The 26,289-nt window shown below is 45.0% G+C and overlaps 1 protein-coding gene across 1 annotated transcript; it reads left to right on the forward strand.

Moving 5' to 3' along the window:
• The first annotated feature begins 104 nt into the window (after positions 1-104).
• On the forward strand, positions 105-20,509 carry LOC123746281 (SANT and BTB domain regulator of class switch recombination). The gene is made up of 13 exons (XM_045727642.2): positions 105-385; positions 2,893-3,066; positions 3,226-3,338; positions 4,058-4,171; positions 7,141-7,294; positions 8,601-8,756; positions 9,014-9,124; positions 10,215-10,305; positions 11,239-11,415; positions 12,765-12,911; positions 14,434-14,524; positions 15,677-15,923; positions 18,133-20,509. The coding sequence occupies exons 1-13, from the start codon at positions 246-248 to the stop codon at positions 18,506-18,508; spliced, it is 2,091 nt and encodes a 696-aa protein (XP_045583598.2). The 5' UTR covers positions 105-245; the 3' UTR covers positions 18,509-20,509.
• Positions 20,510-26,289: the final 5,780 nt, after the last annotated feature.

A 26,289-nucleotide genomic window follows, 5' to 3' on the forward strand; every position in this document is an offset into this window, starting at 1 on the left:
CAGGTGGCTCCACTGACAGGTGGCTCCACTGACAGGTGGCTCCACTGACAGGTAGCAGGACCATCAACACCCTCAAAGACAGCGGGGCAACAACTTACCTCATACTGTTATCCCATCAGTACCACGTAGCCTCCTGTTCGGCAAATTTCACGAACTCCTACAACTGAAGTGATCAATACCTTTCCCAGCTCAGTTTGCCCTCAACTCTCCCTCAGGACGGACTGCTCGACTCCATCCTGCCCTACATGGTGTCATCTCTCAACCTGGGCGGGGCTCCGACCCTCACGCCCACCCACCCAACGCGCTCGACCACGCCCACGCTAAAGGGTTCGATAACCAGCAAAGGAAGCGGAGGACCTCTGGCAGCTTGCTCCGCCTCTAACACGTAAGAACATCAAGATGTGACACGAGGGTTCTAAATCAAAGAGTCGTATTCTTGGGAATACGACCCTTTGTATTCTTGGGAATACGACCCTTTGTATTCTTGGGAATACGACCCTTTGTATTCTTGGGAATACGACCCTTTGTATTCTTGGGAATACGACCCTTTGTATTCTTGGGAGTACGACCCTTTGTATTCTTGGGAATACGACCCTTTGTATTCTTGGGAATACGACCCTTTGTATTCTTGGGAATACGACCCTTTGTATTCTTGGGAATACGACCCTTTGTATTCTTGGGAATACGACCCTTTGTATTCTTGGGAATACGACCCTTTGTATTCTTGGAAATACGACCCTTTGTATTCTTGGTCGTATTCTTGGGAATACGAATGTGGCGGGTCGTATTCCGGGGTAAAAATTAGGATTAAGGACTTGTCCGAAACGCTGTGCGTGCTAGTCGCTGTGCAAGTGTAAGAATTATTGTATATATAAATAAATAACATAAAATAAATAAAAAAAAACATGTCGTAGAACATGCCGTAGAACATGTCGTAGAACATGTCGTAGAACATGTCGTAGAACATGTCGTAGAACATGTCGTAGAACAAATGATAGAAGACCCGGGAGAACACGCGCGAAAACATGCTTCATGACTACTGAAACCATCTGTTAACTAAGCTGTGAAAGATGCTGATATAATGTTCACCGCAGGTTTGATGATGATACCGTGACGGCATCGTGCGAATAGTGTTTCTCACTATTTCCACGAGCTACAAGGAGATATCCCCACCTTAAGGGGGGCATAATAAAGGAAAGTGAAAGTTGTTGAATTTCAAACTTTATTGACTAATTGTGTATAAAAAGGTCTCCAACTGGTCCACGTTTAAGCATCGTAGCCTAAATAGATAGGGAGAGGAAAAAAATAAAAAGACATATTTTTCAACGAATTTTCACCATTTTTTAAATTACTCTACAAATACAAGTGTCAAAATGTGAAATCATTTCTATAACACTCAGCTATCACAACAGCATATATTAAAGGATTGTTATAAGAATTATTACCCAAAATATGTTTAGTTTTACTAATAAAAATATTCAAAGTCCTCACAAATATTATGCAACAACTTTATCTTTATATATATTTATAAAATCTATAAATGGACTTAGGAAACAAATAATTAGTCCTTAATTATAGAGGCATAAACTCTACATATAAGGTGTATGTTTAATGTAAATTGATTAATAAATGAAAGAGTAGAGTCAGCTTGTAGTTGTAATTTACTTACTCGAACAAAATGAGGTTAAAGATTCTGCCACCTGTGGCTGACGTTAACATTGACCAATTTCTTTCAAAATTGGCGCCTTTACAGATAGGCATGTGTTCAGTAAAGTGTGTAAGATCCATGCAAATCGCCTGATAAAAAATGGACAGCCCCCCCCCCTCACACCAAAAAAAAAAAGAATGATGTATATTTGGATAAAATTAAGAAGTTTAATCCTTCATTAGATGCTAGTGTGATAGTAGTGTTATATAAATAATTTCAGTTGACACTTGCTTGATGTTAACTTTTGAACATTTTGAACATTCTGTGAAAACTAAGTTTTTTCTCCCATTCTATTTAGGCAGCGATGCTGAAACTTGGACCAATGGGAGCCTTTCTCATACATAAACTAGTCAATAAAGTTTGACTGAAATTGAACAACTTTTCAATTTGTTGAATTTTCGATGTTATACCTCCTTAAGTAAACAAACCCGCCATGTTGGAATCACCAACGCAGAACACAGTACACCAAAAATGCACTCAAATACAATTAGATACATACTGACACGCAAGAGCCATGAACCAAGTGTAATCAGTTGTTGATCTGCCTCGTGGCCTCGTAGATTATTATGCACATGAGTGGGCGTGGAGACAATAGTGTGCTAATATTGGGTGGCGGCGGCGGCGGCCCCGCTGCAGGGCTGGCGGGAAAGTGGCGCCACCACAACTCTTGTCCCAGGTCAGGGCGAGAGGAGTTAGTGTTGGGAAAGATAGAGGGAGCGGCGGTGGTAGGTGTAGGAGGCAGGATGATTCACGGGATTTAGTGTGAACAGAAATGTGACATTTAGCGTGGGGGCTGTCTCGTCCTGTAGTGGGCGGGGGGGAGGGGGAGAGAGAGAGAGAGAGAGAGAGAGAGAGAGAGAGAGAGAGAGAGAGAGAGAGAGAGAGAGAGAGAGAGAGAGAGAGAGAGAGAGAGAGAGAGAGAGAGAGAGAGAGAGAGAGAGAGAGAGAGAGAGAGAGAGAGAGAGAGAGAGAGAGAGAGAGAGAGAGAGAGAGAGAGAGAGAGAGAGAGAGAGAGAGAGAGAGAGAGAGAGAGAGAGAGAGAGAGAGAGAGAGAGAGAGAGAGAGAGACAGACAGACAGAGAAAATTCTCCACATTAAATCTCAATATCCAGCTGTTTTGGCCCAATTTGTCTAAGTGCGTCTATGTTTATTTAAGCATACATTTTCTGGCGAGACCCCAGCAGGTCCCCGACGAGAGATGGGGTAGGGAGAGAGGTGGTGAGACGCCCACCGACGCCCACACCCACGCCCACTTCCACGCCCTCTACGACCACCACCAGCCACGCCACCCACATCCTCCATGACATTCCGCGACCTCCCATCACGCCCTCCACTTTCAAGACTGCTCCAGACAGGAGGTAAGGCGCCGGAAATCTCAGAGAATTGCCTTCCTAGCTTCTTGCTGCTCAGCCTCTATGGCTTTCGTGGTGGCTTCTCCTATATGACTTTCCCGGCAGCCATCGGCACTAACATTCCTCCAGAGTGACAAGGACTAACTGGCGTCTAATACCTTGCAGCCCGGGTATCGTGATCCACGTCTGTGACGAGGCCAGGGGACTGCGACAAGACTTCACCTGCCCGAGGGACCTCCTCATACACCACATAGGATACTTCGCCGACGTCACTGCCGGTAAGTCCCACATTCCAACATAACAACAGAGGACACTGGGCCCTCTGGCAAGCTATGCACTATTTATTCCCAATCCAACTAATATATATATTAATCAAGGCCCGTGGGGGTGTCACTTCTCTAAGACGCTATGTATCCAAATACCACAGTTCCCCCCTCGGGTCTGGCTCCATTACCTTCTCAGGTAGTCCGTTTTCTTTGGTGTTATGTTTAAGGGTTACTTAAAGAAATTGAAATTGAATATTAAAGCTACCCTGATAGCTTTCTGACCAACTAGCAATTTGCAAAGTATACATTTATCGTGAAGGTAGTCCAGGAGTAAACTGTTAGTGTACATACACCGAGAAGCGCGGTACACCTGGGTGTATATATACAGTAGTGTATCCTGAGTCTGCCCAAACGCTTCATGCTTCACGCTGTCCCAGCATGGACCAACTGGTTGTTATTCAGGTAAATATATTCTTTAATAATTATTTATCTTATTATTTGTATTATTAATCATAATTTTTGTACTAGTACTACAATTATACTAATTATGTTTAATATTTTTATTATTACTTTGTAATTATCAGAATTAGAAATATATAATAATTTATTATTTTATTTTTACTATTGTTAATTACTAATTGGTTTACGGGCTATTCATGCCCGTGCCACCTCTTGGGTGGCTTAATCTTCATCAATCAATCACTAATTGGTTAATTGTTATGGTCCTTCAGGCCAACGACTGGAGGATGTGGACATCTCTGTACACTGTGACGTCAGCATCTTCGAGTGGCTGTTGCGCTGGGTCAAGAGAGGTCAAACTGAGGACCACGTTGCTCCTGTCTTGGGTAAGACTAATTCAAGACAGGTCATGGACGCGTACTGGCGAACTGGGGCCAGATTCACGAAAGTACTTACGAACGTGTACATCTTTTCTCAATCTTTGACGGCTTTGGTTACATTTATTAAACAGTTTACAAGCATGAAAACTTGCCAATCAACTGTTGTTATTGTTATAAACAGCCTCCTGGTGCTTCGGAGCTCATTAACTGTTTAATAATTGTAAACAAAACCGCCAAAGATTGAGAAAAGATGGACAGGTTCGTGTTTGCGTAACTGCTTTCGTGAATCTGGCCCCAGGCCTGTAGATTTCCTGGTCGTTGGTCACGTTTTGTGGTCATAAGTGCAAGGTGTGGGGCAGCAGCTGATGATGTGCATGTCTGTGAAGTTAAAACATTTAGCTCTGGCCAGTAACTGGGTGGGTTAGTGGGTGTTACAGCTTCGCCTCTGAGAAGAGACCGTGGGAGGCCATTGTCAGTATCAGAATGACATCGCTACAATGCTCTTATTTTTAATTGATTCACTTCATAACAAATACAAATTTTGTATTCAGGTAAAGTACATATATACAAGGTAAGATACAAAAGTTGATGGATTTATAGAGCTAGTACATACAATGCAACTAATACAATGCATACATTTAATAAACATAACATAAATACTTCCTCCTGCCATGCATCGTTTAATCGATACGCAATTTAATAATTAAACTCACAGTTGTGTTGCATAATGGAGGGTTCAAAGAGTATGGACAGTTCCCGTTGTTTATCATTGTATTATTAATATGTACTCTGGTGAGACCACAGGTTTTGGGGAGCTGAAGAATGACTGTGTTAACTACATTTTCCTCCCCGCTATTTTTGTGTTGTCCCCGCTCATCCTGCCCGCTTGAGACTCTCAAAGTACATTACCACTGGCCCTCAGCCGGCTTCATTCATGCCCCCAAATTTGTGTCCCCCTATATAGATTGTACAGCCCGTCCTCCAAACAAAGATCCAAAAGTGATTCCATGCACCCGCCAAACCCCCTGTTTATGAATGAAAAGCGGTTTACACACGACTCACAACTGCTGACGTTCGAACATATCCGGAACAAGTGTTTCACTGACGAATTTTGTTCGAACCACAACGCTGTAAATGCTTCACCCACGTACTACAAATACAAATAATCGCCAACAGAACCTAAACACCTAACCTAACCTATCCTACGCCCATATATACACAATATGTTAATATATTATAATATTAATTTATACTTGAGAAAATTCCCGTTTTGAATGAACAGCATGTTAAAATTTATGAATGCGTCTGTGGGGTTGACCGCTGGATGGAATGAACTTGAGAACGAGGACGGGTTGAGATTGTAATGCGTCACCACAGCGAATTCCACTCTCGCCATTCCGCAAGCTTAATACACATAAATATCTGTAGTGCCGTACACAACATATCATACTATGCCCGAAACGCTCTGCCTTACTAGTGGCATTAGGCACTGTACTTATTCATGAATCCTCCACCATTCATGTATACGTATGTATGTACTCTTGCTTAAATAAATATTATCATTATCGTTTCCGGTCGCTGAGGACAATTAAGAAGCCTATATACACCACCCTTTTTTGAGATATATACAAGAGTTGTTACATTCTTGTACAGCCACTAGTACGCGTAGCGTTTCGGGCAGGTCCCTGGAATACGATCCCCGCCGCGAAGAATCGTTGTTACAACCAAGTACACATTTTACTGTTGAGTTAAACAGAGGCTACAGTTAAGGATTGACGCCCAATAAATCCTTACCCGGCCAGGATACGAACCCGTGACAAAGCGCTCGCGGAACGCCAGGCGAGTGTCTTACCACTACACCACGGAGACCCTTCATGCAAACTTCACCTACTTTCAAGAAGACAGTCCACGCGGTCACTTAACTGGCAACTTGCCCGATGCACACAACAGTGTTTACGCAAGTAAGGTACACAGCAACCATTGCTCTACCTGTGTATTAATGGGAAACAAGGCCCCCAGTTTTAGTTATTTAACTTGAGAAGAGCGAAACATGAAGCGTTACTGGAAGAAACTCATAGTTCTCCCTAAATATCACAAACTGTACAAAAACTAGTGACGTTTTCTGTGTTAATGAAGGTAAACTAAACTAAACTCCACACGTTTTATTATTATTATTATTATTATTTGAGATATATACAAGAGTTGTTACATTCTTGTACAGCCACTAGTATGCGTAGCGTTTCGGGCAAGTCCTTAATCCTACGGTCCCTGCAATACGACCCCCGCGAAGAATCGTTTTCACAACTAAGTACACATTTTACTGTTGAGTTAAACAGAGGCTACAGTTAAGGATTGACGCCCAATAAATCCTTACCCGGCCAGGATACGAACCCATGACAAAGCACTCGCGAAACGTCTTACCACTTCTCCACAGGGACTGCCCAAATGATGTACCTCTCGCTCTAATCTGAATTTAATTGAGATTAACTGACCTGAATTGACCTGGAGAGGATACTCCAGCCTCGGCAACCAGAGCGCAACTCCTTAGTCTCCCAAGACTGTGGGATGCCTACTTAGACCTGAGGGCCACTAACACTCTAGTGGCCTCCACCAGGACAGGAAGCCGGCGGCCTGTCAAAGGTGCCCCCCCCCCCCACATTTGTTCTGATGATTACTGTCATTCAATTTTTCCAAGTTTTTAATAATAAATCAAACAGAATGTTGGATTTCTAGAGTACCTTAAGTACTTTATTTTTTAGAGAATCTGCTATTCTGCAGCTGTGGGAATGATAACACTATACCAGTCGTAAAATTAAGAGCCAATTTCAAGAATATTCACGAAGAATATTTGTATTTAAACAATGACCTATGTGGCACTGCAAATTATAATTGTGCACCATATAATCTTAATAATATATAACTCATCAACTCAGATACGAGTTAAAATTCTTCTGCTTCTTTCATCCTTGTGGCAGAACCCAAGACGGCCGTGTCCATCCTGATCTCTGCGGACTTCCTGAAGATGACGCCGCTGGTGGAGGAGGTCCTGCAGTACGTCCACGACAACATCAACCTCATCCTTGAGGCTCAGGTCAACCTCAACTGCCTCTCAGACGCCATACTAGCAAGGTGGGGTTCTTTATAGGAAGGTGACGTCTTGTTTTTTACTACATATGGAGTAGTTTAGCATTAAACTAGTAAAATGGTTGTTAGTTTAGTGGGTCAAGCTTTTCCACAGCCCGTAGCAATGGGAGAAGACTATCCGCCCATCCTCTTATGGGTGGTGGACCCCCATACTCATCCTATGAGCAGTGGTGGACCCCATACCCATCCTGTGAGCGGTGGAAGATCCCCATACCCATCCTGTGAGCGGTGGTGGACCCCATACCCATCCAGTGAGTGATGGTGGACCCCATACCCATCCTGTGAGCGGTGGTGGACCCCATACCCATCCTGTGAGCGGTGGTGGACCCCATACCCATCCTGTGAGCGGTGGTGGACCCCATACCCATCCTGTGAGTGATGGTGGACCCCATACCCATCCTGCAACCCGTTCTCGCAAATTCGTAAAGTCAATATTGACTTATTAACTACGTGCATAGGTGATATACTAAACATAATAGATACCCTTAAAAAGATTCATAGAAAACACCGACCTTACCTAACCTTGTTAGTATCTTAACATATACATCTTATTGCTTCGTAATTACAATTATTACTTAAGCTATACCTATTATAGGTTAGGTAATAATTGTAATTACGAAGCAATAAGATGCTTATCTTAAGATACTAACAAGGTTAGGTAAGGTCGGTGTTTTCTATGACTCTTTTTAAGGGTATCTATTATGTTAAGTAAGTCACCTATGCACATATTTAATAAGTCAATATTGACTTATTAAATTTGCGAGAACGGGTTGCATCCTGTGAGCGGTGCTGGAGCCCATACCCATCCTGTGAGCAGTGGTGGATCCCCATACCCATCCTATGAGCGGTGGTGGACCCCATATCCATCACTAAGCAATTTCTCGATACATTAATTAGACACCTTTCTTATTCCTCCAATGATGTGATCAAGTTGCCAGGGCAGTTATCTAATTACAGCACTGCAGTTAATGTCACAGTGCACGACGATATGTAAATATGAACCTTACAGGCACCACGAGCTTACAGACAAAATGGAGCACTGTATCGGCATTGATGATATCTCTCTATTTCTGTATTATCCATGTGTAAATTACACACAGAAATTATAATAGCGTGATGCATCAAATGAACTAATCCACAAGGACCGAACCATGCCTTTTAACCATGTCGTAGCTCAGTCGATTAAGGGATCCTCTTGGACGTAGGTTCGAACCCTCGTCACGGTCCTTGTGGATTTGTTCATATGTGTGTAAGAGGTGAGAACCCCCCAGCAGCTCTCCTCCTCCCACAGGCTGGCGCGGGTGTTCACCCACTGGGAGCTGGAGGGGCTGAGGGACCGTAGAGACAGAATACAGAGCAAGCTCTATGCCCGCTTCCTCCAGACCCTCTGTGACGTCACTCCAGCTCCCTTAAGAGGCATCTTTAAGACGGCAGCTACGCTCTACAGGTGAGTAGTGGCGAGAGAGAGAGAGAGAGAGAGAGAGAGAGAGAGAGAGAGAGAGAGAGAGAGAGAGAGAGAGAGAGAGAGAGAGAGAGAGAGAGAGAGAGAGAGAGAGAGAGAGAGACAGAGATACAGAGAGAGATACAGAGAGAGACAGAGAGAGATACAGAGAGAGATACAGAGAGAGAGAGACAGAGAGAGGGAAGGGAGGGAAGGGTCCCTTGTATATCCTCCTGTTGCTTAGGAAATGTGTGGTGTTGCAGGTGCAGCGAGTGTGGGCAGGTGGTGAGCCGAGCAGTGGAGCGACTGGTGACCTGCGTCCCGGCCAACACCTCCATCACCACCTCCGGCCACGTCTTCTACTCCCACTCAAGGTGCTCCGACTCCCTCCTACCATCTCTCATTTGTTGCAGTCATTAATTCTGCACCCCATACCCATCCTGTGGGTGGTAGTGGACCCCATACCCATCCTGTGGGTGGTAGTGGACCCCATACCCATCCTGTGGGTGGTAGTGGACCCCATACCCATCCTGTGGGTGGTAGTGGACCCCCATACCCATCCTGTGAGTGGTAGTGGACCCCATACCCATCCTGTGGGTGGTAGTGGACCCCATACCCATCCTGTGAGTGGTAGTGCACCCCCATACCCATCCTGTGGGTGGTAGTGGACCCCATACCCATCCTGTGAGTGGTAGTGGACCCCATACCCATCCTGTGAGTGGTAGTGGACCCCATACCCATCCTGTGAGTGGTAGTGGACCCCATACCCATCCTGTGAGTGGTAGTGGACCCCCATACCCATCCTGTGAGTGGTAGTGGATCCCCATACCCATCTTGTAAGTGGTAGTGGATCCCCATACCCATCCTGAGAGTGGTAGTGGACCCCATACCCATCCTGTGAGTGGTAGTGGACCCCATACCCATCCTGTGAGTGGCAGCGGAAATGTTCCTATATGTACTCTTTGTCAATCCTCTTAATTACTTGGCGATACTGTGCCTTTATACCAGCAATTCTAAGTAATATACCTGGCACACAGAACAAAGGATTTAACCTCTTTCTTGTCAATACATACCGTCCCAGCTAAGCAGTACCAACACGATACACAGTTGATTGATTGACAGTTGTGAGGCGGGCCGAAAGAGCCAGAGCTCAACCCCCGCAAGCATATGAATGGAGAGCATTAAACCACCCTCAGATATTGCGATAGCAACTAGCCTGACCCAAAGTAACCTAACCTGACCCAACCGAGCCATATAGAGCCTAACCTGGACCCGATACTGGTTCAGGACTTGCTACTGGTCCTGGACTTGATACTGGTCCTGGACCCGATACTGGTCCAGGACTTGATACTGGTCCAAGACGGACCGAAACGTTGCCAGTTCCTATATTTTGAGACTTGTGTGTATATAGTAATGGATGGTGAGGGTAGAGCCGTGGATCCTGACACGTGTGAATGTTTACAGGGACGCCACCTGGAGCCTGACGGAGCACGTTAAGCAGCTCAAGGCCGACCTCAAGACATGGAGACTCGTCTACTGGAGACTCTGGGGCCAGGTTGGTACATAGAAAATCTCCAGATTATATATATATTTGTTTTCACTTGACTCTTCATTCCCTCTCTCTATTTTTCTGATGTATGGTTTAAACTAATTCTTCCTTCTTGATTCTCACCTCCTCTCTCCCGAGTTGCTCATTTGTTTTCTTACCTCTCCTGTTGTCTCTCCCGTTTCATGACCCAACCACTTGGGCTGGACGGTAGAGCGACGGTTTCGCTTCATGCAGATCGGCGTTCAATCCCCGACCGTCCAAGTGGTTGGGGCACCATTCCTTTCCCCCCGTCCCATCCCAAATCCTTATTCTGACCCCTTCCCAGTGCTATATAGTCGTAATGGCTTGGCGCTTTCCCTTGATAATTCCTTCCTTCCTTCGCGTTTCGTGTCATTCCTGTCCCTCTTCACCGCTTATCTCTTATCTCTGGCGTCTTACCTGTTGATTAATGATTGATTGATGAAGATTAAGCCACCCAAAAGGTGGCACGGGCATGAATAGCCCGTAAGTGGTGGCCCTTTTGAGCCATTACCAGTATCAAGAGCTGATACTGGAGATCTGTGGAGGTGCGACTGCACCCTGCGTGACGGGAGATGTCTCCCGTTTACCTACCCAACCGCTTGGACTGGACGGTAGAGTGACGGTCTCGCTTCATGCAGGTCGGCGTTCAATTCCCGACCGTCCAAGTGGTTGGGGCAACATTCCTTCCCCCCGTCCCATTCCTAATCCTTATCCTGACCCCTTCCCAGTGCTACATAGTCGTAATGGCTTGGCACTTTCCCCCCTGATAATTCCCCTTCCCTTCCCGTTTACCTGCCATGTTGTTGTTGTTGTTGAAGATTTAGCTATTCAGAACGGAGTGTCCATGTAGCACGGGCTATGGTGAGCCCGTAAAAACCTGTCATCTCCCCGCCTGTCTTACCTCCCCCTTACCGTCAGGTGCACTTCTTACCCTGCTCGTCGTGCGGGGCGGTGTTCCCGGGGAGTGAGATGCATCTGTGTCGGACCCACCGGCTCGACGCCTCCTCCTGCGACCTCGACATCTTCCTCCCCAGTGACGTCTACCCCTGCTGCGGCGCCCGGGCCCTCAGGTTCTCCCCTCTGCCAGTTAGGAATGTATGTCCTTCCCCTTCTTCTGTCTCGTTAGCAGAGTGCGTGTATCCCCTTTGTTCTGTGTCGCCAGGAGAGTGCGTGTATCCCCCTTGTTGTGTGTCGCCAGGAGAGTGCGTGTATCCCCCTTGTTGTGTGTCGCCAGGAGAGTGCGTGTATCCCCTTTGTTCTGTGTCGTCAGGAGAGTGCGTGTATCCCCCTTGTTCTGTGTCGCCAGGAGAGTGCGTGTATCCCCCTTGTTCTGTGTCGCCAGGAGAGTGCGTGTATCCCCTTTGTTCTGTGTCGCCAGGAGAGTGCGTGTATCCCCCTTGTTGTGTGTCGCCAGGAGAGTGCGTGTATCCCCTTGTTCTGTGTCGCCAGGAGAGTGCGTGTATCCCCCTTGTTCTGTGTCGCCAGGAGAGTGCGTGTATCCCCTTGTTCTGTGTCGCCAGGAGAGTGCGTGTATCCCCTTTGTTCTGTGTCGCCAGGAGAGTGCGTGTATACCCCCTTGTTCTGTGTCGCCAGGAGAGTGCGTGTATCCCCCTTGTTCTGTGTCGCCAGGAGAGTGCGTGTATCCCCCTTGTTCTGTGTCGCCAGGAGAGTGCGTGTATCCCCCTTGTTCTGTGTCGCCAGGAGAGTGCGTGTATTCCCCTTGTTCTGTGTCGCCAGGAGAGTGCCTGTATCCCCCTTGTTCTGTGTCGCCAGGAGAGTGCGTGTATCCCCCTTGTTCTGTGTCGCCAGGAGAGTGCCTGTATCCCCCTTGTTCTGTGTCGCCAGGAGAGTGCGTGTATCCCCTTTGTTCTGTGTCGCCAGGAGAGTGCGTGTATCCCCCTTGTTCTGTGTCGCCAGGAGAGTGCGTGTATCCCCCTTGTTCTGTGTCGCCAGGAGAGTGCCTGTATCCCCCTTGTTCTGTGTCGCCAGGAGAGTGCGTGTATCCCCCTTGTTCTGTGTCGCCAGGAGAGTGCGTGTATCCCCCTTGTTCTGTGTCGCCAGGAGAGTGCGTGTATCCCCCTTGTTCTGTGTCGCCAGGAGAGTGCCTGTATCCCCCTTGTTCTGTGTCGCCAGGAGAGTGCGTGTATCCCCCTTGTTCTGTGTCGCCAGGAGAGTGCGTGTACCCCCCTTGTTCTGTGTCGCCAGGAGAGTGCCTGTATCCCCTTTTTCTGTGTCGCCAGGAGAGTGCGTGTATCCCCCTTGTTCTGTGTCGCCAGGAGAGTGCGTGTATCCCCCTTTTTCTGTGCCGTCAGTAAGTTTGTTCCATAACCCACTTCAGTGTCGAGTATGTGTGCATAGTTTAGTAAACCAATGTGAAAAGTAGCGAGCACTCAAGTGATATCTGACGTACCGCTGGCGGGGCGGGACGGCTCCTGACGGTACAGGGGTGCCAGGTGACGGAGCACACGGTACAGCTGAGCCAAGGAGACGAGGAGACCTGGGGGCCTGTCCCTCTCATCTACGACGACCTCCTCACCTTTCAGCTGCTCATCTGCCTCGACCCCCCTCAGCACCTCTCGCCTCCACACAAGGTACGGTTCTCAAGGGGGCAGAGATGGGGGTGATTATGGGGGAGGGAGGGAAGGTAGATGGGTAGGCAAGGCAGGCAAGCAGGAAGACAAGCAGGTCTGACGAGTATGAGTAGGTTACAAGCCTGCAAGCAAGCAGGCACATAGACGAATCAAACAGCGAGACAGCGAGAAAATTGGACAGGAGGTGACGGTATGGTATAGCATGCTGTACTATACTGTCATGCCATGTTGAACTATACTACCATCCTCACATACCATACTGAGCTATGCTACGCCCATACCAACGTAATACCACAGTAACAGTGTGCCATGCTACAAGGCCGTAGCACACACATACCATGTTTGAACTATACTACCATCCTCACATACCATACTGAGCTATGCTACGCCCATACCAACGTAATACCACAGTAACAGTGTGCCATGCTACAAGGCCGTAGCACACACATACCATGTTTGAACTATACTACCATCCTCACATACCATACTGAGCTATGCTACGCCCATACCAACGTAATACCACAGTAACAGTGTGCCATGCTACAAGGCCGTAGCACACACATACCATGTTGAACTATACTACCATCCTCACATACCATACTGAGCTATGCTACGCCCATACCAACGTAATACCACAGTAACAGTGTGCCATGCTACAAGGCCGTAGCACACACATACCATGTTTGAACTATACTACCATCCTCACATACCATACTGAGCTATGCTACGCCCTATACCAACGTAATACCACAGTAACAGTGTGCCATGCTACAAGGCCGTAGCACACACATACCATGTTTGAACTATACTACCATCCTCACATACCATACTGAGCTATGCTACGCCTATACCAACGTAATACCACAGTAACTGTGTACCATGCTACAAGGCCGTAGCACACACATACCATGTTTGAACTATACTACCATCCTCACATACCATACTGAGCTATGCTACGCCTATACCAACGTAATACCACAGTAACAGTGTGCCATGCTACAAGGCCGTAGCACACACATACCATGTTGAACTATACTACCATCCTCACATACCATACTGAGCTATACTACGCCCATACCAACGTAATACCACAGTAACAGTGTGCCATGCTACAAGGCCGTAGCACACACATACCATGTTGAACTATACTACCATCCTCACATACCATACTGAGCTATGCTACACCCTATACCAACGTAATACCACAATAACAGTGTGCCATGCTACAAGGCCGTAGCACACACATACCATGTTGAACTATACTACCATCCTCACATACCATACTGAGCTATACTACACCCATACCAACGTAATACCACAAGTAACAGTGTGCCATGCTACAAGGCCGTAGCACACAAGGCCGTAGCACACCATGTTGAACTATACTACCATCCTCACATACCATACTGAGCTATGCTACGCCCATACCAATGTAATACCACAGTAACAGTGTACCACACTACAAGGCCGTAGCCCACTACCCTGACCAGCAGTTGACACTGTGTGTGTGTGTGTGTTACAGAGCGTGCTGTGGGCCGGCGTCCCCCTCGTCCCGGCCACCAGAGGGGAGAAAAGCCTGCTCGACCGCTCTTGGTTGTCTCACTACCTCCATGGTAAGCCATTATCTTCACGGCGAGTCACTAGCCCGCAGTAAATGTAGTCGACATTGGGGTAAGTATGCAAGGGGGGGGAGGGTAATGTGTGAAACCCTGACTGGGCTTTAGTGGAAGCCTCAGGTCTCCTAGAGGATTCAGTGGAAGCCTCAGGTCTCCTAGAGGATTCAGTGGAAGCCTCAGGACTCCTAGAGGATTCAGTGGAAGCCTCAGGTCTCCTAGAGGATTCAGTGGAAGCCTCAGGTCTCCTAGAGGATTCAGTGGAAGCCTCAGGTCTCCTAGAGGATTCAGTGGAAGCCTCAGGTCTCCTAGAGGATTCAGTGGAAGCCTCAGGTCTCCTAGAGGATTCAGTGGAAGCCTCAGGACTCCTAGAGGATTCAGTGGAAGCCTCAGGTCTCCTAGAGGATTCAGTGGAAGCCTCAGGACTCCTAGAGGATTCAGTTGAGCCCCAGGTTGCATTGCGTTTGACCATGTAGTGGTGTACTGGTCTAAGGCGTGTGCTTAGGAGTACGCAGTGTGCAGGTTCGATTCCTCATGAACTCTTATTGATTCTCTCTTAATGTGTGTAGTTTTGTGCCTTTTTTTGCGTGTATATCTTTTTGTTATCTATTTGTTAGTATCTCTGGGGGGTCATCAAGCCCAGTCATCGCTGATAACTCTTATTAGCCAGGTAATTACTTCTTGTAGCTCGTAGTTAACACAAGCACAACAATCTGGCTGATCAAGCACCTTATAGAAGGAATTTGAAAGAGTTTACACATAATCACCTCCACTTGTGAAGTATAGTGAGAAATATTGGTTACTATAATTGTGGTAGCTTGCAAAGTAGTTAACTGTCCGCCTGCTTCTACCAGTATATCAGAGAGAAGACTACTTCCCCAAGTAGTAGTAGTAGTACTACTAACAAGACTACTTGTTACTGTCATTACCGACGCCAGTACCACGGCTGCTGGCTAGTTAATAGCAGCCACTATTACCACTAATTGTATTAGCTACAGTCACTATCACTGTGAGTGTATTAACTGGTCAGTATTACTGCCAACGTTACTAATAAAATAACCACCACTACTGTATTGACTGCTGTTACTACATGCAGCATTAAGGTCTCACCTCCTACCCTAACGCACTCACAATGCCATCTTCCTTCTTCAGCAGGGGAACGCGACGCGCACACGACGAATAACCGGGCCTCGACCAGTGAAGTTGGGCCCCCGGCGACCACCACCACCACCACCAGCAACAACAGCACCACCACGGGGGCTCCCTCCGTCAGCCTGGGCGCCAGCAGCGAGAGTTCGTCGGACGAAGAGGAGGGAGGAGGTCGTCCGGGTCTTACTTCCCGCCTTAGAGCTACCCTCATGCACCGCGCCGCCAGGGCCAGACGGATCATCGCATGCGAGTAAGAAGTAGTCGAATCAGTCGACGTAATGTCACCGTTAGTGGCGTTAGATCCACGTTATAAACGTTGATCTTATGTTAGATCAACGTTGGTGACGTAGATCTAATATAAGGGAGGGAGGACTGACACCCGCCGTTTACCCGCAAGACGAACCCATGGGCTCCCTTCAGTGCTCTGGCACAGGGAAAGTGCCAGTCCTCAGTCCTCCATAGTTGGTGACGTTGATCTAACATAAGGGAGGGAGGATTGACACCCGCCGTTTACCCGCAAGACCAACCCATGGGCTCCCTTCAGTGCTCTGGCACAGGGAAAGTGCCAGTCCTCAGTCCTCCCTCGTTAGAGACATTGATCTGGTGGTAAATCAATTAATTCTGTCAAACTTGTACCAACATCAGTTCAGTGTAGTGCGTCTCTTGGGGAGAAGATACTGTTTGCAAGTTCAGTGTATCTATATGCTCTTCCCTTTGCCCAATAAGACTGATGATGATTGATGAAGATTAACCCAACCCAAAAGGTGGCACGGGCACGAATAGCCCGTAAGTGGTGGCCCACTTACGGGAAGGAAAGGGAAAATTAACCCCAAAGAATACTATCATGTGACCGCTAGAGATTTAAACAACACAAACGAGTCTTATTGTGAAAAAAGTACAAAACAAAAATAAAATATACAATTTTTTCGAAAATGATGAATATTTACTACCAGAACCACTTAATTGTTGGACACAAACTACCTCCATGTAAATAAGGTTGTACAAACTACCAAAACCTGGAAAAGGGGACACAAGCACGAGTTACAAGGGACACAAGCACGAGTTACAAGGGACACAAGCACGAGTTACAAGGGACACAAGCACGAGTTACAAGGGACACAAGCACGAGTTACAAGGGGACACAAGCACGAGTTACAAGGGACACAAGCACGAGTTACAAGGGACACAAGCACGAGTTACAAGGGACACAAGCACGAGTTACAAGGGACACAAGCACGAGTTACAAGGGGACACAAGCACGAGTTACAAGGGACACAAGCACGAGTTACAAGGGGACACAAGCACGAGTTACAAGGGACACAAGCACGAGTTACAAGGGACACAAGCACGAGTTACAAGGGACACAAGCACGAGTTACAAGGGACACAAGCACGAGTTACAAGGGACACAAGCACGAGTTACAAGGGGACACAAGCACGAGTTACAAGGGACACAAGCACGAGTTACAAGGGACACAAGCACGAGTTACAAGGGACACAAGCACGAGTTACAAGGGGACACAAGCACGAGTTACAAGGGACACAAGCACGAGTTACAAGGGACACAAGCACGAGTTACAAGGGACACAAGCACGAGTTACAAGGGACACAAGCACGAGTTACAAGGGACACAAGCACGAGTTACAAGGGACACAAGCACGAGTTACAAGGGACACAAGCACGAGTTACAAGGGACACAAGCACGAGTTACAAGGGCCACAACCCACCACCTGCGTGATTGTATATATATAAACTATCAACACACCTTCAAAAATTTTACGGGCTCACCATAGCCCGTGCTACATGGACACTCCGTCCTGAATAGCTAAATCTTTAACAACAACCTTCAAAAGAGTTCACAAATTACCAACGCCTACATAATGAGGCACAAATTACCACTACCTACGGAAGGATATTACAATTACAGCCATAAACATAAAGGTGGACAAACTGCCAAATAACTTGTATAAAGGAGTCATAATGTTGACCAGACCACACACTAGAAGGTGAAGGGACGACGACGTTTCGGTCTGTCCTGGACCATTCTCAAGTCGATTGTGAGAATGGTCCAGGACGGACCGAAACGTCGTCGTCCCTTCACCTTCTAGTGTGTGGTCTGGTCATCATACTTTAGCCACGTTATTGTGACTCATCGCCTGCAAAAGGAGTCATAATCTACCATACCTGCGCAAGGAGACAAACTACCATTACTTGCACACAGAAATCACAATAGCGTGATGCATCAAATGAACAAATCCACAAGGGCCGTGACGAGGGTTTGAACCTAAGTCCGGACGTAGGTTCGAATCCTCGTCACGGCCCTTGTCGATTTGTTTACCATTACTTACAATAGGGAAGGTGAGCTGAAAGATCTTCATTATAGGGGGGTAGGGGGGGTACCATAACACCTTTCAACACCGAGTAACGGGAACCATGAAGATATCTTATTCTTGCCCTCAGAGTGATGGCGGAGCCCAGCCTCCGGTGGGACGCAGGAAGATCTACCCGCCATAACCAGGACGCCCAGCGGGAACGGGAGACTCGTGCCCTACGAGACCTCACAGCCTGGCTTACCCTTGCCGCCCCCAACACCCACGACGCTGCCCACGGCTCCCACAAAGGCCATCGTGGACGTCCCGACCGACGGAGGGAGTGCCCTAGCGGCCCCGACCCTGGCTGTTACTACAAGCTGGAGGCGGAGTTTCGGGAGCGTAATGGCGGGCACTCACACACCCATAGCGGGGGAGGAGGGGGTACTTTTCGTGCCAAGGTCCAAGCCATCTCCAGGATCAAGATGAGACTGAGACACCGCGCCGCTTTCTCAGCGTCCCGTTAGTACCTGGGATTGGCCAGGGGCATTGCTACTGCTTGGGATTGTTGTTGTTGTTATAGATTCAGCTACTCGGAACTAGTTCCAAGTAGCACGGGCTATGGTGAGCCCGTAACTTACCTGGCACAGGAGTGGGGCAAGTAGCACGGGCTATGGTGAGCCCGTAACTTACCTGGCACAGGAGCGGGGCAAGTAGCACGGGCTATGGTGAGCCCGTAACTTACCTGGCACAGGAGCGGGGCAAGTAGCACGGGCTATGGTGAGCCCGTAACTTACCTGGCACAGGAGCGGGGCAAGTAGCACGGGCTATGGTGAGCCCGTAACTTACCTGGCACAGGAGCGGGGCAAGAAGCACGGGCTATGGTGAGCCCGTAGTGGACTTACCTGGCACAGGAGCGGGGCAAGTAGCACGGGCTATGGTGAGCCCGTAACTTACCTGGCACAGGAGCGGGGCAAGAAGCACGGGCTATGGTGAGCCCGTAACTTACCTGGCACAGGAGCGGGGCAAGTAGCACGGGTTATGGTGAGCCCGTAGTGGACTTACCTGGCACAGGAGCGGGGCAAGTAGCACAGACTATGTTGAGCCCGTAGTGGACTTACCTGGCAAAGGAGCGGAGATACTGCTTGGGAGTTCTTTACACCCTTTCCATTGCTCAGACGGAACCCGTCCTCTTACAAATTACGTAGTTTTTCGCTCATATGCGTTACGGCTAAATATCAACGTAATTAAAAACGGAAATTTATTTTCCAATTAAATTTTGGATTTTTTTTTCCAAAACAGCAAGTTAAGGGTCGTCTGGTAGGTTAGGAGGACAAGAAGTTCTAAGGTTTCAAAACGTCATGAAAACCGTTAATTGAAAGTTTCTTCCGACCAAACAGCCTAAGCCAGAGGACCCAAAACAGAAAACGGGACAGTACGTCACTTTTCTGAACCAATTTCATTATATTTTATCCTGACTGCGCATATATGAGCGAAAAGCGACGTAATTTGTAAGAGGATGGGTTGCATACACCTGGTTTGATTACTCAGGAATCGCATAAACGAGTTTCAATTGATCCTGGTTTATATAAATGCGACCCATCCTCATCAACAAAAGCCAAAGTACATTCTATGCACCCACCAAACCCCGTTTGTGAATGAAAAATGATTTACACACGACTCACAACTGATGACGTTCGAATACTTCTCGAACAAATGCTTCGCGGAAGACTTTTGTTCGAACCATAACGCTGTCGATGCAGCCCATCCTCATAAACAAAGTCCATTCTATGCACCCGCCAAACCCCCCGTTTATGAATGAAAACAGTTTACACACAACACACAACTGATGACGTTTGAACATTTCTCGAACACGTGCTTCGCTGACGACTTTTGTTCGAACCTCAACTCGGTAAATGCTTCACCCACATACTACAAATGCAAATAATCGCCAACAGAACCTAAACACGTAACCTAACCAATCCCTAAATAAACACAGTATGCAAATATATAACAATATTAATTATATTTGAGAAAATTCCTATTTTGAATGAACAGCATATACAAATTTATAAATGCGTCTGTGGGATCGACCACTGGATGTATGAGGACGAGGACGGGTTGCTTGATGGACGCGTTCCAGTGACGCAGACGGTCTAGTACGGTGTGAGTTTGTGTGTGAGTGTGTGTGTGAGTGTGTGTGTGGGGGGGGGGCAAGTGAAAAGAGAAAGCAGTATTAAGTATCAAATATTTTCTTCAGCCTTCAATTAATGGTTGGAATATGAGAGTCCCTTTTCATGGACTAAGTTTCCAGCAAGAGCAGATTAGCCCACATGGGAAATGAGCCGCAACAGAATTTACGAATTAACCCATTCTCGTATAAACTAAAAATAATTACATATATATTTTGTTCTTTAATATACAGAAAATATTTGTAGGCTCCAGATACCCACGTTTTTTCCATACATTTATTAGTGGGCTGTAATGGACCTGTAGCCTGTAAAATCCACATGTGTTTAGAATTGTAATTAAACACTTCAGTAAACAAAAAATATGTTTTTGAATTCATTTTTCCTTCAATTATAGTTTCCTTTTCGATAGGTCACTGATAAGACCGAGCAAATAGCTGTAATTATTAGCATGCGTGAGAATGAATGGAAAGTATATATATATATATATATATATATATATATATATATATATATATATATATATATATATATATATATATATATATATATATATATATATGACAATGTCAGACCACGGAGGAAAAATGAAACAGGAAATTTCCTTAAGTACTTTCGTATATTAAATACATCTTCAGAAGGTCATTTTACAGATCGAGTGATGGGTATAAATAGGCAGGAAGGAGTGGTGAGGTAAGGTGAGGTACAATACTTGGACAACGCAGAAGGCCCATTGGCCCATCAGATGCACCCAATTGGCACATCCGATGTAGCACAATGGCCCATTTGATACAGCAGACATACAAGCATAATATATAGGTAATTATAACATAAAGAAGTAAATATATACAATAAATTAGTGAGACAAATGTTTTTCAATGATTCTACTTAAATCGCCCTTTAGCTGATCTATTAGAAATGGATCTAAGTTATATAGACCACTGCTAATATTCAAAGTAATATATAAATATTCGAATTTGTAGCCAAACTTAATGACCAAGTCACCTCCATAAAATTTACTATGGAGACTGAAATTGATAAATGTTTGCCATTCTTAGATGTGCTTATTCATAGGGAAAACTCTTCATTAAAGTTTAGTGTTTACAGAAAACCTACGAACAATTTATCTTATGTTCATTATTTTTCAGGGCATAAATACAATGTAAAAAAGTCAATTTTTTCTTCAATGTATCTAAGAGCTCTTCGAGTTGTGAGTCCAGAATTCTTAGATGAAGAATTTAAGAATATTGATTCGATTGGTCTTAAGCTTTGTTACCCACTGAATTTTTTGGAAGTTTGTCGTAACAAAGCTCGTCGTACATATTATAATAATGTATGCAGTGAAAGGATTCGCCCAAAGAATGTGTTATGTTTACCATATTTCTCTGGGTTTGAGAATATTGTCAAGGCCTTGAAACTTTTTAATATAGATGTAATGTTTAGCTACGAAAACACTGTTGGTAAGCTATTAGTAAGGAACAGCCCTCGTAGTGATAATTGCGTCATTTATAAAATACCTTGTAAGGAATGTAATAAGTTCTATGTCGGGCAAACATCTAAAGATTTAAAATGTAGAATATCGCAACATAAATACTCTGTAAGACATGGCCAATTGTCTAATGCTTTGTTTGTGCATTTGTCAGAAAAAGCTCACCAAATTGATTGGGAGAGTGCTTCTTCAATAACAAATTGTAAAAGCACCTATAACAGAAACATAATTGAATCTGCTTTGATACAGATCACCAAAGAAAGTAATTTGAATATTAGCAGTGGTCTATATAACTTAGATCCATTTCTAATAGATCAGCTAAAGGGCGATTTAAGTAGAATCATTGAAAAACATTTGTCTCACTAATTTATTGTATATTTTTACTTCTTTATGTTATAATTACCTATATATTATGCTTGTATGTCTGCTGTATCAAATGGGCCATTGTGCTACATCGGATGTGCCAATTGGGTGCATCTGATGGGCCAATGGGCCTTCTGCGTTGTCCAAGTATTGTACCTCACCTTACCTCACCACTCCTTCCTGCCTATTTATACCCATCACTCGATCTGTAAAATGACCTTCTGAAGATGTATTTAATATACGAAAGTACTTAAGGAAATTTCCTGTTTCATTTTTCCTCCGTGGTCTGACATTGTCACATTCTTAATCACGTGTTTATTTTCGTGATATACACATATATATATATATATATATATATATATATATATATATATATATATATATATATATATATATATATATATATATATATATATATATATATTAGTATATTTTGGTAGCAGTCTTTCCTGTAGACATATATTATTAAATATGACCGAAAAAGTAAGATTAATAATTCTAACACGAATTTTCTCAATCTTTCGTACATTACGCTTCACTGTTGGAGGTAAATCAAAAATCAATTCTCCAAAATTCATTTTTATTTCTAGTCTGACGCGACACGGGCGCGTTTCGTAAAACTTATTACATTTTCAAAGACTTTAGTTCACAAATACACAACTGAATAGAACTGATTGATTGATTGATGAAGATTAAGCCACCCAAGAGGTGGCACGGGCATGAATAGCCCGTAAGTGGTGGCCCTTTTGAGCCATTACCAGTATCAAGAGCTGATACTGGAGATCTGTGGAGGCGCGACTGCACCCTGCGTGACGGGAGATGTCTCCCGGACCAAGTGGTGACCAGATGGTGGATTGTGTTGAAACAGTCGAACTAACCGCTGAAGGGAGCCGGTGGCTGAGCGGACAGAACACTGGACGGGTGATCCTGTGGTCCCGGGTTCGATCTCAGGCGCCGGTGAGAAACAATGGGCAGAGTTTCTTTCATCCCTGATGCCCCTGTTACCTAGCGGTAAATAGGTACCTGGGTGTTAGTCAGCTGTCACGGGCTGCTTCCTGGGGGTGGAGGCCTGGTCAAGGACCGGGCCGCGGGGACACTAAGCCCCGAAATCATCTCAAGATATAACCTCAAGATCTCAAGATAACCGCCTAAGGCCGAATTGCATATTTTTATTGGCGGATTTGGAATTAGTTATTGCCGGATTTAGATTTTTTGTTGGCTGAGTTTCATTTTTTTGACGTATTTAGAATTATTTTGTTGGTGGATTTGTTTTTGTTGCTGAATTTGAAAATATTTTTGGCGGATTTGGAATGTAAAGGTAGCAGAATTTGATTTGATTTTTTTTGGCGGGTTTTGGACTTTAAAGTCTTGTCCCATACCTTCTTCCCCCCCCCCCTCCCTCCCGCCCCCCCCCCCTCTCTCTCTCTCTCTCTCAATATATATATATATATATATATATATATATATATATATATATATATATATATATATATATATATATGTCGTACCTAGTAGCCAGAACGCACTTCTATGCCTACTATGCAAGGCCCGATTTGCCTAATAAGCCAAGTTTTCATGAATTAATTGTTTTTCGACCACCTAACCTACCTAACCTAACCTAACCTAACTTTTTCGGCTACCCAACCTAACCTAACCTATAAAGATAGGTTAGGTTCGGTCATACATCTACGTTAATTTTAACTCCAATAAAAAAAATTGACCTCATACGTAATGAAATGGGTAGCTTTATCATTTCATAAGAAAAAAATTGAGAAAATATAATAATTCAGGAAAACTTGGCTTATTAGGCAAATTGGGCCTTGCATAGTAGGCTGAGAAGTGAGTTCTGGCTACTAGGTACGACATATATATATATATATATATATATATATATATATATATATATATATATATATATATATATATATATATATATATATATATATATATTGTGACGATAATCTCCTTCAAGAGATTGAGCCTGCTCTTCCCTCCATAATTACGTCGTCGGAATTATATAAAACGACTATGGAAGACATGTCCAACAACAACAACAACACCAGCAAGGCTTGCCAGGGTGAGCAAAACGTATGCAGCCAGCCACCTGTTCGGACTCCAACCACCAAACTACATGTTGATCGCTACCGGCTCCGCTGATTGGTCGCCGGTCTGGCTGCACCTGCACTCGCCCCCCCATACTACTTGATGTCTGGGGTCGCCCCAACTTCAGACCTCAGAATGTTCAGTGCTCTCGTGGTCACCACTCCTCCCGGCTAGACGCTAGCGTGTACTGAGAGAAGTGGTGGCTTTAAGCCAATATTCCAAACACCTCCCATTTACTTTGTATTGCACTTCTTGTTATTTTGCCTTAACGTAACTTTTCATTGTGTCATTTAATTATTCTTATTATTTTGATTGATTGATTTTATTATAAGAATTTGTTTGTGCATTTTATTCATGTTTTGATTTATTTAACGTAATTAAAATTTCATTGTTAAAGTTTGTGTTTTGTGTGTCTTCTCCTTACCTTACCACAGACGAAGTTCCAGTTTTCTATTTTTTTTTATAACTATGTGACGAGGCCATACCCCTAGCCTTAAACAGCCGAACACCAACGCGTTACCGTCACAATATATATATACATATATATATATATATATATATATATATATATATATATATATATATATAAAGAGAGAGAGGGCCAAAGTATGTGTAGGGCGGGGCTGTTAGTGGAAGTGACTGTTCAGATATGGCAACCCTAATCTATTTTGGGTTTAAATGTGTGCATTATGGATACATAATCCAAGGAAGAATATGTATATATTATAATGAGAGGACAGTAGCCAGCAAAATAATTTACATTTAATTAATTTATCTGGGTCAGTTGGTTATAATGAGTAAGTATATTCAGAAAATAATTGCTTCTGATTAGGCTCCTGAGGTTATTAGGTAATTCAGTTATATTAGTATTGGGTAGTGTACAGACAGCTCCAATAATTTTGAGGGGTTTTGTAGACTATATTCTACCAAAATAATATGTTCACCATAGTTATCTCACTTGATGACTTTGGTACAGGTAAGGTCATTTGAACATTGATTGCTCTATCTCCTATTTGGTTAAGTCTGCAGTTTTGAATGGTTTGGTCCTCGGCATGTCAGGGTACGCAGGGGAGAGAAGTTATCATTTAATCGTGTTTCACTTAAGATAACGAAGGGAATTCAGCGTTTGTGGCGCTATAAATATATATTTACTGATTTACATTGAACTATGTAACTAGTTTATCGTGACACTGTAACTTACTTGCAAAATGTATTTTGAGGTTCAATTCCTGTACCCTTTATGTGCTTCTGTAACCTTTTTCGAGACTGTACTTGTGGTCGGTTTCGAACCCTTTGTTCGTGTAACGATCGACGTACATAAATTTTGTAACTAGTTCAAGACTGTAACTTGCTTAACTAAATGTATTTTGGGATCCAGTCCCTGAGCCCATTATGTGCCTCTGTAACCCTTTTCACTACCACCCACAGGACGGGTATAGGGTGCATAATACATGAACTAAAGCCCATATGAGACAGTTCCTATTTACATTAAAACCAAACCCATTCGTCTAACCTACGCTTGAAACAATCAAGTGATCCCACCTGTATTATGTAACTTGGAAATTGGTTGACCAGAAATGCGAAACATTATAAGAACTAAAATAAACCTTGTCTGTGTCTCTCAAGATGTCTAGGTGAGTCACTGAGGCGGCGACACGCCTGGGTGACCTCTCTAACCTTCTCAAGGTCACCCAGGAGCACAGGTGGGGGAGGAAAGGTCACCCAGGAGCACAGGTGGGGGAGGAAAGGTCACCCAGGAGCACAGGTGGGGAAGGCGAGGTCACCCAGGAGCACAGGTGGGGGAGGAAAGGTCACCCAGGAGCACAGGTGGGGGAGGAAAGGTCACCCAGGAGCACAGGTGGGGGAGGAAAGGTCACCCAGGAGCACAGGTGGGGGAGGAAAGGTCACCCAGGAGCACAGGTGGGGGAGGAAAGGTCACCCAGGAGCACAGTTGGGGGGGAGAGGCGAGGTCACCCAGGTGGGGGGGTGAAGACAAGGTCACCCAGATGGGGGAAGAGAGGCCAGGAAAGATGACACACCAAGCCCTCACTTTCACCCAATCATCGCCACATTAAAACCCTTTAAACACCATCAATAGACTCAAATATCACAGTATCTAACAGCAAAAAAGATCGTGTGTGTGTGAGGAGGATTGCGTGTGGTG

The sequence above is a fragment of the Procambarus clarkii genome, chromosome 80, assembly GCF_040958095.1.
Source record: "Procambarus clarkii isolate CNS0578487 chromosome 80, FALCON_Pclarkii_2.0, whole genome shotgun sequence".
Classification (NCBI taxonomy): Eukaryota; Metazoa; Arthropoda; class Malacostraca; order Decapoda; family Cambaridae; genus Procambarus; species Procambarus clarkii.

What these genes read in the sequence shown, in the direction of transcription:
- LOC123746281 (XM_045727642.2), top strand. Translation starts at nt 246, where the DNA reads ATGGTGTCATCTCTCAACCTGGGCGGGGCTCCGACCCTCACGCCCACC. An exon ending in GTCTTCTACTCCCACTCAAG is followed by an intron (nt 9,125 to 10,214) that starts GTGCTCCGACTC and finishes GAATGTTTACAG; the next exon opens with GGACGCCACCTGGAGCCTGA. An exon ending in ACCTCTCGCCTCCACACAAG is followed by an intron (nt 12,912 to 14,433) that starts GTACGGTTCTCA and finishes TGTGTGTTACAG; the next exon opens with AGCGTGCTGTGGGCCGGCGT.